Here is an 11,539-nt window from a genome sequence, read left to right on the forward strand (position 1 = left end):
AAGTGAGGCACGAAGTGGTATTATGTGCAGCCATCACGCAGGCAGGTAAACTGAGGCACAAAACTTTAATATACCCATTACACAGGCGGGCAAACCGAGGCACAAACCGTTAATATGCCCTTTACACAGGCGGCTAAACTGAGTCACGAAGTAGCACTAACGTGTACCCATTATACAGACAGGTAAACTGAGGCAGAAACTGACACTATGCCCATTACACAGATGGATAAACAGGCACGAAGTGGTAATATGTGTGTGCCCATTATACAGGCAGGTAAACTGAGGCACAAACTGACACTATGCCCATTACACAGACAGGTAAACTGAGGCACAAACTGACACTATGTCCATTATGCAGACAGGTAAACTGAGGCACGGAGTGGTTATATGTGTGCCAGTTACACAGCCGGGTAAACTGAGGCACAAAGTGTTAATATGCCCCTTACGCAGCTGGGTAAACTGAGGCACGAAGGCAACACGCAGGGGGCCCCCGATGCCCACCCAAGCTGGGGGGGGCCGGGGGGGGGCGTTGCCCAGCCCCGGTAAGCCGAGGCCTGGGGCCGTACCGTTGTCCAGGCAGGGAAACTGAGGCACGAAGTGGTAGTGTGTGGGGGGGTCCAATCCCCATCGTAGTTTTGGGGGGGCGTTGCCCATGGGGGGACCCCGATCCCCAAGGGGCTGGGGGGGGTGGTACCGAGAGGGGGTAAACTGAGGCAAGGATCCGTACCAAGGGTGGGGGGGACCCATTACTCAGACGGGTGAACTGAGGCAAGGAACCGTACCGTGGAGACCCATTGCCCAGACGGGTAAACTGAGGCACACACCTGTACCACGGCTCACCCATTGCTCAGAGCAGGCAAACCGAGGCACAGACCCATTACTCAGAAGGGCAAACTGAGGCACAAACCTCACACCACGCTCACCCGCTCCTCCCCCCAGACAAACCGAGGCCGGGATCCCCTTCCCCCCCCCCCTTCTTCCCCCCCCCCGCTACCCCCGCTCCCCGTTGCCCCCCCCCGAACTGCCTCCGGTCCAAGATGTCCTTGTACTGCAGCTCGGGGGTGGCCATCCTCGCGCACTTCTCCCTCTCGCCGGCCTCCAGCCCGGCCTTCAGCGCGTAGCCCAAGATGGCCACCCCGCCCCGGGCCGGCTGGAAGGGCCGCAGCCTCCCGTCGGCGATGGCGGGGCCGAGCAGGGGACCCCCGCCCCGCAAACAGCGCCGGGCCAGGGCCTCGCGCCTCCGCCGCAGCCTCGCCACCTCGGCGGCCATGCGGGCCGGCCCGAAGGCGGCGGCGCGGCGCCAGAAGGAGCGGTTGAGGTGGCCGTAGAGGGCCCAGTCCAGGGCGTTCCAGGCCCGCAGGCGGGCCAGCTGGCCCGGGGACAGGCGGGGGACGGCTCCCCGGGGCCTCCTGTTGTGCGGGAAGGAGACCACGGCCTCCTCGGGCCAGCACAGGGCCTCCCGCAGCAGCACCAGCGACTCGTCGAAGTGCTCGGCCAGCAGCACCATGGCGAAGACCCGCTCCACGCCCGCCACAGCCTCCGCCACCGCCTCGCGGTCCCCCGGGGCCACCGGCGGCAGCCCGAAGTCGAACCACATCAAGTTGCGGGCGTAATGGTTGCCCCCGCAGCCCCGGCTGGTAGAAGCGGCCCGGGGAGGCCAGGAAGGAGGCCAGCGACGGCGCCCGGCGGAAGGCGGGGGCCACGGCCCGGTAGTAGGCGAAGGCCGACTCGGCCAGCGTGGCCGGGTCGCGCACGATGGAGAAGTAGAAGCTGTCGTTGGGCATCACCTTCTGCACCTGCGGGGAGGTCGCCGTCACCCCGCGGCGGCCTCCCGCGGCGCCCGGGCCTCCCTGCCTCCCCCCGCTTGTCCTCCAGCCTCCGCCGACGGGCCCCGTGTGCCTAACGGCCTCCATTCTGCCTCACGTCCTCCGTCTCCCCCGATGTCCTCCACCTCCCCACGTCCTCCACCTCCACATGTCCTCCATTTCCCAATGACCTCCATCTCCCCATGATGTCCTCCATCTCCTGATATCCTTCATCCCCCAATGACCTCCATCCCCCAATGACCTCCATCCCCCAATGACCTCCATCTCCCAATGTCCTCCATCTCCTGATATCCTCCACATCCCAATGTCCTCTATCTCCTGATGTCTTCCATCTCCTGATATCCTTCATCTCCCTCCAATGTCCTTTACCTCCTTATATGCTCCATCTCCCCATGTCCTCCATCTCCCCCTGATGTCCTCCATCTCCTAATACCCTCCATCTCCCAATGTCCTCCATCTCCTAATGTCCTCCATCCCCCAATGTCCTCCATCTCCCCCCAATGTCCTCCATCTCCCCCCAATGTCCTCCATCTCCCCCTGATGTCCTCCATCCCCCAATGTCCTCCACCTCCCCATGTCCTCCATCTCCCCCCAATGTCCTCCATCTCCTGATATCCTCCACGTCCCAGTGTCCTCCATCTCCCGACGTCCTCCATCCCGATATCCTCCATCTCCCTCCAATGTGCTCTACCTCCTTATATCTTCCATCTCCACATGTCCTCCACCTCCCAATGTCCTCCATCTCCCAATGTCCTCCATCTCCCAATGTCCTCCATCTCCTAATGTCCTCCATTTCCCAATGTCCTCCACCTCCCCCTGCTGTCCTCCATCTCCTGATACCCTCCATCTCCCCCCAATGTCCTCCATCCCCCAATGACCTCCATCTCCCCCCAATGTCCTCCATCTCCCAGTGTCCTCCATCCCCCCATTTTCCCCATCCCTCCCCCCACCCCCATCCCCTAACCCCCCCAATTCCCCCACCTCCCCCAAATCCCCCATCTCCCTGTCCCCCCCCACCCCATCTACCCCACCCCCCAAATCCCCCTGCCCCCCAATCCCCGAAGTCCCCCCAAATCCCCCCAATCCATCCCCACCCCCTAATCTCCCCCACCCCCCGGCCCCCCAAATTCCCCCTATCCCCCCCAATCCCCCACCTCCCCCCACACCCCCAAATCCCCCCAGTCCCCCCCCACTCCCCCTACCCCCCCGTTTCCTCCATCACCCCCAACCCCCCCAATTCCCCCAAATCCCCCTGTCCTCCCCCGATCCCCCTCACCCCCACCTCCCCTGTCCCCCCCAGCCCCCCTATTCCCCCCATGTCCCCCCCTCACCTCGGCGAGGTCGAAGCGCATGTGGTGGCAGATGATGTCGAAGGGGGGCCCCCCGAGCTGTACCCCTTCACCCGCTCGGCCCGGAATTTTTCGGGGTACCCGAACTGGTAGCCGTGGGGGAGGGCGGCGCAGCCCCCGCCCCTCCCCGAAGCGGTGCAGGAGGTTCACCACGCTGCTGCCCCCCGTCTTGTGGGTCTTGAGGAACACCACGTGCTGCCGGGGGTGGCACGGCGCCGGGGGGGGGGGCCCGGGGGGCGCGGGGGTCCTGGGGGGCGGCGGGGTACAGGGGGTTACAGGGGGTGCAGGGAATGGGGGGAAATGGGGGGGAAATGGGGAGATGGGGGGAGATGGGGGGAGATGGGGGGGGGGGGGGGGGGGGGGGGCGGGAGGGGCAATGGGGGGAAGGGGGGGGCTGCAAGGGGAGGGGGGGGCCGGGGGGGGCACGGGGGGCCCTGGGGGAGGGGGGGCCGGGGGGGCACGGGGGCCCCTGGGGGGGGGGCGGCGGGGTACAGGGGGTTACGGGGGGGGGGGGGTGGGGGGAATGGGGGAAATGGGGGGAAATGGGGAGATGGGGGGAGATGGGGGGAGATGGGGGGGCAAAGAGGGGCTGGGGGGGGCAAGGGGGGTGAGAATGGGGGGAAGAGGGGGAGATGGGGGGGTCAGGGGGGCTGGGGGGGGGGCAAGGGGGGAAATGGGGGGCGAAGGGGAGAAATGGGGGGAAAGGGGGAGATGGGGGGGGTGGGGGGTACGGGGGTCCTGGGGGGGCAGCAGGGCACAGGGGGCTGGGGGGGAGATGGGAGGGGGAAGAGAGGGGAATGGGGGGGGTAAGGGGGAGATGGGCGAATAAAGGGGGGCCGGGGGGGATATGGGGGGGCTGGGGGGGGGCACAGGGGTCCTGGGGGGGCGGCGGGACACAAGGGGTTAGGGGGGCTGGGGGGAAAATGGGGGGGGGGGGGGGAAGGGGGGGGGGAAAGGGTAGGGTGGGGGGTGGGGAATATGGGGTTGGGGCACCCAAAGGTGTGCAGGCCCCACCCTGAGGCACCCCAGGACCCATCGGGGGGCACCCAAAGGGCCAGTACTGGGCTGCTTTATGGGGGGGGGGGGGGGGGGGAGGGAGGGGGGTTAGGATTTATTTTTGGGGGGGGGGGGTCTCACCTGCGCTGGAGGGGCCCCCCAGGAGCTGCAGCACGAAGCCGACGGCGACGCAGACCCCAGGGCCCCCCCAGCCTCTGCAGCCGGCACCGGGGGAGGGGCACCTTCATGGTGCTGGGGGGGGGGGGCACCGGGGGGTCACTTCGGGGTCCACCCCCCCAAAAAAAAAGCCCCCCGGGGAGGGGGGGGGGGACACACGAGGCCAGGCCCACCCAGAGCCACGTGGGAAGGGGATGCGCCACCCCCCGTCCCGTGTGTGTCCCCCCCCGTGTCCCCAAGATGCCACGTGTCCCCCCCCCGGGGTGCTCCTGTCCCTGTGTGCCCCCCCCCCGTGACCCCCCCATGTTTCCATGTCCCCCCTTGTCCCTGGGCCCCACCTTGTCCCCATGTCCCTGGGCCCCCCCACGTCCTCCATGTCCCCCCAATGTCCCCGTGCCCCCCCCTTGTCCCCGGCCCCCCCCTTGTCCCTGTGCCCCCACTTTCCTCCCCATGTCCCCATGTCCCCCGTGCCCCCCCATGTCCCCGTGCCCCCCCCTTGTCCCGAAGCCCCCATGTCCCCGTGCCCCCCCATGTCCCCGTGCCCCCCCCCCGTGCCCCCCGCACTCACCCCACACTCGAGCCGCCGCTGCCTCCCTCTCACCCCCCCGCATCCCGGGGGGTCCCGGGGCTCCTTTCCCGGGGGGGGGGGGGGAATGTCCCGGGACCTTTTCGGGGGGTCCTTTTTAAGGGGGGGGTCCCCCAATATCCTCCGGGGGGGTCCCGGTGACGGGGGGGGGGGCGGCCGTCCCAGGCCCGCTGGCGGCGCGGGGGGGGGGGAGGGAATCGGGGGGGGTCGGGGGGCACCGGGGGGGGTCCCGGGGGTCGCGGGGGGCCGGGGGGGGCCGGGGTCCCGTCGGCTCCGCTGCTCCCGGCGAAGTTTCCTCCTTTGTCTCCCGCTGGCCCGCCCCGCCCCGCGGCACCGGGACGGCCCCCCCCGGCCCCCCCGGGTCCGGGAACTGGGGAGACTGGGAAGGGACTGGGAAGGGACTGGGTCTGGGGGAGACACGGGGGGCGCTGGGAGGGGCTGGGGGGGCGCTGGGGGGAGCTGGGAGGGCGCTGGGGGGGGGGCACTGGGAGAGACTGCGGGGGGCACTGGGACAGACTCGGGGAGACTGGGGGGAACTGGGAGAGACTTGGGGGGGCACTGGGAGAGACTGGGGGGGCACTGGGAGAGACAGGGAAGCGCTGGGAGAGTCTGGGAAGTACTGGGACAGGCCGGGGGGGGGGGGCACTGGGAGAGACTGGGAAGCACTGGGAGAGACTGGGAAGCACTGGGAGAAATTGGGAAGCACTGGGAGAGACTGGGGGGGCACTGGGAGACTGGGGGGGGACTGGGAAGTGCTGGAAGAGACTGGGAAGCACTGGGAGAAATTGGGAAGCACTGGGAGAGGCTGCTGGGAACTGGTAGAGAGATTGGGAGGGGCACTGGGAAGCGCTGGGAGAGTCTGGGAGGCACTGGGACAGGCTGGGGGGTGCACTGGGAGAGATTGGGAAGCACTGGGAGAGGCTGGGGGGACACTGGGAGACTTGGGGGGACTGGGAAGTGCTGGGAGAGACTGGGAAGCACTGTGACAGGCCAGGGGGGCACTGGGGAGAGACTGGGGGGACACTGGGAGGGGCTGGGAGAGACTGGGGAGTACTGGGAGTATTGGGAAGGCTTTGGGATGGCACTGGGAGGTGCTGGGGGGAGCTGGGAGGGCACTGGGGGGCACTGGGACAGACTGAGGGGGAACTGGGAGAGATTGGGAAGCGCTGGGAGAGACTGGGGGGGCACTGGGAGGTTCTGGGGGGCACTTGCAAGCACTGGGAGAGACTGGGAAGCACTGGGAGAGCACTGGAAGGCACTGGGGACTCTGGGAGAGACTGGGGGGGGGACTGGGAGTGATTGGGAAGCACTCGGAGAGACTGGGGGGCACTGGGAGCACTGGGAAGGCTTTCGAGGGGCACTGGGGGGCACTGGGGGCACCGCCCCTGGGCTGTATGGGGCTATAGGGACCCAGCTATAGGGCGCTATAGGGACCTGGCCATAGGGTGCTATAGGGGCCTCTGCTCGTGTGTGGCTGAAGGGACCCAGCACCCCAGGGACCCCACCTATAGGTCACTATAGGGGCCTGGCCATAAGGAGCTGTAGGGTCCTGGTTGTGTGGGGCTATAGGGAGCCGGTTATACAGTGCTATAGGGACCCCAGGCCATAGGGGGCCATAGGGGCCCAGCTATAGGGTGCCACAGGGAGTGGGCTAGAGGGCACTATAAGGACCCCCAGGCCACAGGGCACTATATGGACCTGGCCATAGGGCCCCACCTATAGGATCCCATAGGGATCCCAGGCCATAGGGTACTATAGGGAATCGGCTACGGGGCGCTATAGGGACCCCTGTCCATAGGGGGCCATAGGGACCCAGCTATGGGGTCCTATAGGCACCCCACACCATTGTGCCCTATAGAGCCCTATAGGGACCCCAGGCCATAGGGGGCCACAGGGGGCCCACCATAGGGCCCCATAGGGACCCCAGGCCATAGGGCACTATAGGCACCCGGCTATAGGGGGCCACAGGGACCCCACCATAGGGCCCCATAGGGACCCCAGGCCATAGGGCACTATAGGCACCCGGCTATAGGGGGCCACAGGGACCCCACCATAGGGCCCCATAGGGATCCCAGGCCATAGGGCACTATAGGCACCCGGCTATAGGGGGCCACAGGGACCCCACCATAGGGCCCCATAGGGACCCCAGGCCATAGGGCACTATAGGCACCCGGCTATAGGGGGCCACAGGGACCCCACCTATAGGGCCCCATAGGGACCCCAGGCCATAGGGCACTATAGGCACCCGGCTATAGGGGGCCACAGGGACCCCACCTATTGGGCCCCATAGGGACCCCAGGCCATAGGGCACTCTAGGCACCCGGCTATAGGGGGCCACAGGGACCCCACCATAGGGCCCCATAGGGACCCCAGGCCATAGGGCACTATAGGCACCCGGCTATAGGAGGCCACAGGGACCCCACCATAGGGCCCCATAGGGACCCCAGGCCATAGGGCACTATAGGCACCCGGCTATAGGGGGCCACAGGGACCCCACCTATAGGGCCCCATAGGGACCCCAGGCCATAGGGCACTATAGGCACCCGGCTATAGGGGGCCACAGGGACCCCACCATAGGGCCCCATAGGGACCCCAGGCCATAGGGCACTATAGGCACCCGGCTATAGGGGGCCACAGGGACCCCACCATAGGGCCCCATAGGGACCCCAGGCCATAGGGCACTATAGGCACCCGGCTATAGGGGGCCACAGGGACCCCACCTATAGGGCCCCATAGGGACCCCAGGCCATAGGGCACTATAGGCACCCGGCTATAGGGGGCCACAGGGACCCCACCTATAGGGCCCCATAGGGACCCCAGGCCATAGGGCACTATAGGCACCCGGCTATAGGGGGCCACAGGGACCCCACCTATATGGGGCCCCATAGGGACCCCAGGCCATAGGGCACTATAGGCACCCGGCTATAGGGGGCCACAGGGACCCCACCATAGGGCCCCATAGAGACCCCAGGCCATAGGGCACTATAGGCACCCGGCTATAGGGGGCCACAGGGACCCCACCATAGGGCCCCATAGGGACCCCAGGCCATAGGGCACTATAGGCACCCGGCTATAGGGGGCCACAGGGACCCCACCTATAGGGCCCCATAGGGACCCCAGGCCATAGGGCACTATAGGCACCCGGCTATAGGGGGCCACAGGGACCCCACCATAGGGCCCCATAGGGACCCCAGGCCATAGGGCACTCTAGGCACCCGGCTATAGGGGGCCACAGGGACCCCACCTATAGGGCCCCATAGGGACCCCAGGCCATAGGGCACTCTAGGCACCCGGCTATAGGGGGCCACAGGGACCCCACCATAGGGCCCCATAGGGACCCCAGGCCATAGGGCACTATAGGCACCCGGCTATAGGGGGCCACAGGGACCCCACCTATAGGGCCCCATAGGGACCCCAGGCCATAGGGCACTCTAGGCACCCGGCTATAGGGGGCCACAGGGACCCCACCTATAGGGCCCCATAGGGACCCCAGGCCATAGGGCACTATAGGCACCCGGCTATAGGGGGCCACAGGGACCCCACCATAGGGCCCCATAGGGATCCCAGGCCATAGGGCACTATAGGCACCCGGCTATAGGGGGCCACAGGGACCCCACCATAGGGCCCCATAGGGACCCCAGGCCATAGGGCACTATAGGCACCCGGCTATAGGGGGCCACAGGGACCCCACCTATAGGGCCCCATAGGGACCCCAGGCCATAGGGCACTATAGGCACCCGGCTATAGGGGGCCACAGGGACCCCACCATAGGGCCCCATAGGGATCCCAGGCCATAGGGCACTATAGGCACCCGGCTATAGGGGGCCACAGGGACCCCACCATAGGGCCCCATAGGGACCCCAGGCCATAGGGCACTATAGGCACCCGGCTATAGGGGGCCACAGGGACCCCACCTATAGGGCCCCATAGGGACCCCAGGCCATAGGGCACTATAGGCACCCGGCTATAGGGGGCCACAGGGACCCCACCTATAGGGCCCCATAGGGACCCCAGGCCATAGGGCACTATAGGCACCCGGCTATAGGGGGCCACAGGGACCCCACCATAGGGCCCCATAGGGACCCCAGGCCATAGGGCACTATAGGCACCCGGCTATAGGGGGCCACAGGGACCCCACCTATAGGGCCCCATAGGGACCCCAGGCCATAGGGCACTCTAGGCACCCGGCTATAGGGGGCCACAGGGACCCCACCATAGGGCCCCATAGGGACCCCAGGCCATAGGGCACTATAGGCACCCGGCTATAGGGGGCCACAGGGACCCCACCATAGGGCCCCATAGGGACCCCAGGCCATAGGGCACTATAGGCACCCGGCTATAGGGGGCCACAGGGACCCCACCTATAGGGCCCCATAGGGACCCCAGGCCATAGGGCACTATAGGCACCCGGCTATAGGGGGCCACAGGGACCCCACCATAGGGCCCCATAGGGATCCCAGGCCATAGGGCACTATAGGCACCCGGCTATAGGGGGCCACAGGGACCCCACCATAGGGCCCCATAGGGACCCCAGGCCATAGGGCACTATAGGCACCCGGCTATAGGGGGCCACAGGGACCCCACCTATAGGGCCCCATAGGGACCCCAGGCCATAGGGCACTATAGGCACCCGGCTATAGGGGGCCACAGGGACCCCACCATAGGGCCCCATAGGGATCCCAGGCCATAGGGCACTATAGGCACCCGGCTATAGGGGGCCACAGGGACCCCACCATAGGGCCCCATAGGGACCCCAGGCCATAGGGCACTATAGGCACCCGGCTATAGGGGGCCACAGGGACCCCACCTATAGGGCCCCATAGGGACCCCAGGCCATAGGGCACTATAGGCACCCGGCTATAGGGGGCCACAGGGACCCCACCATAGGGCCCCATAGGGACCCCAGGCCATAGGGCACTATAGGCACCCGGCTATAGGGGGCCACAGGGACCCCACCTATAGGGCCCCATAGGGATCCCAGGCCATAGGGCACTCTAGGCACCCGGCTATAGGGGGCCACAGGGACCCCACCATAGGGCCCCATAGGGACCCCAGGCCATAGGGCACTATAGGCACCCGGCTATAGGGGGCCACAGGGACCCCACCTATAGGGCCCCATAGGGACCCCAGGCCATAGGGCACTATAGGCACCCGGCTATAGGGGGCCACAGGGACCCCACCATAGGGCCCCATAGGGACCCCAGGCCATAGGGCACTATAGGCACCCGGCTATAGGGGGCCACAGGGACCCCACCATAGGGCCCCATAGGGATCCCAGGCCAAAGGGCACTATAGGCACCCGGCTATAGGGGGCCACAGGGACCCCACCATAGGGCCCCATAGGGACCCCAGGCCATAGGGCACTATAGGCACCCGGCTATAGGGGGCCACAGGGACCCCTCCTATAGGGCCCCATAGGGACCCCAGGCCATAGGGCACTATAGGCACCCGGCTATAGGGGGCCACAGGGACCCCACCATAGGGCCCCATAGGGACCCCAGGCCATAGGGCACTATAGGCACCCGGCTATAGGAGGCCACAGGGACCCCACCATAGGGCCCCATAGGGACCCCAGGCCATAGGGCACTATAGGCACCCGGCTATAGGGGGCCACAGGGACCCCACCTATAGGGCCCCATAGGGACCCCAGGCCATAGGGCACTATAGGCACCCGGCTATAGGGGGCCACAGGGACCCCACCATAGGGCCCCATAGGGACCCCAGGCCATAGGGCACTATAGGCACCCGGCTATAGGGGGCCACAGGGACCCCACCTATAGGGCCCCATAGGGACCCCAGGCCATAGGGCACTATAGGCACCCGGCTATAGGGGGCCACAGGGACCCCACCATAGGGCCCCATAGGGACCCCAGGCCATAGGGCACTATAGGCACCCGGCTATAGGGGGCCACAGGGACCCCACCTATAGGGCCCCATAGGGACCCCAGGCCATAGGGCACTCTAGGCACCCGGCTATAGGGGGCCACAGGGACCCCACCTATAGGGCCCCATAGGGACCCCAGGCCATAGGGCACTATAGGCACCCGGCTATAGGGGGCCACAGGGACCCCACCTATAGGGCCCCATAGGGACCCCAGGCCATAGGGCACTATAGGCACCCGGCTATAGGGGGCCACAGGGACCCCACCTATAGGGCCCCATAGGGACCCCAGGCCATAGGGCACTCTAGGCACCCGGCTATAGGGGGCCACAGGGACCCCACCTATAGGGCCCCATAGGGACCCCAGGCCATAGGGCACTATAGGCACCCGGCTATAGGGGGCCACAGGGACCCCACCTATAGGGCCCCATAGGGACCCCAGGCCATAGGGCACTCTAGGCACCCGGCTATAGGGGGCCACAGGGACCCCACCATAGGGCCCCATAGAGACCCCAGGCCATAGGGCACTATAGGCACCCGGCTATAGGGGCCACAGGGACCCCACCATAGGGCCCCATAGGGACCCCAGGCCATAGGGCACTATAGGCACCCGGCTATAGGGGGCCACAGGGACCCCACCTATAGGGCCCCATAGGGACCCCAGGCCATAGGGCACTATAGGCACCCGGCTATAGGGGGCCACAGGGACCCCACCATAGGGCCC

General features: G+C 66.8%; 1 protein-coding gene across 1 annotated transcript; it reads right to left on the bottom strand.

Moving 5' to 3' along the window:
- Positions 1-46: 46 nt before the first annotated feature.
- GAL3ST4 (galactose-3-O-sulfotransferase 4) lies at positions 47-5,034 on the bottom strand. Its single transcript, XM_066985173.1, is given in 7 exon segments — positions 47-1,621; positions 1,623-1,796; positions 3,158-3,204; positions 3,207-3,283; positions 3,285-3,422; positions 4,313-4,423; positions 4,917-5,034. Coding segments are annotated over 6 exon segments (1,245 nt in total). The 5' UTR covers positions 4,420-4,423; positions 4,917-5,034; the 3' UTR covers positions 47-919.
- Positions 5,035-11,539: the final 6,505 nt, after the last annotated feature.

Source organism: Anser cygnoides, chromosome 31 (genome assembly GCF_040182565.1).
Source record: "Anser cygnoides isolate HZ-2024a breed goose chromosome 31, Taihu_goose_T2T_genome, whole genome shotgun sequence".
Classification (NCBI taxonomy): domain Eukaryota; kingdom Metazoa; phylum Chordata; class Aves; order Anseriformes; family Anatidae; genus Anser; species Anser cygnoides.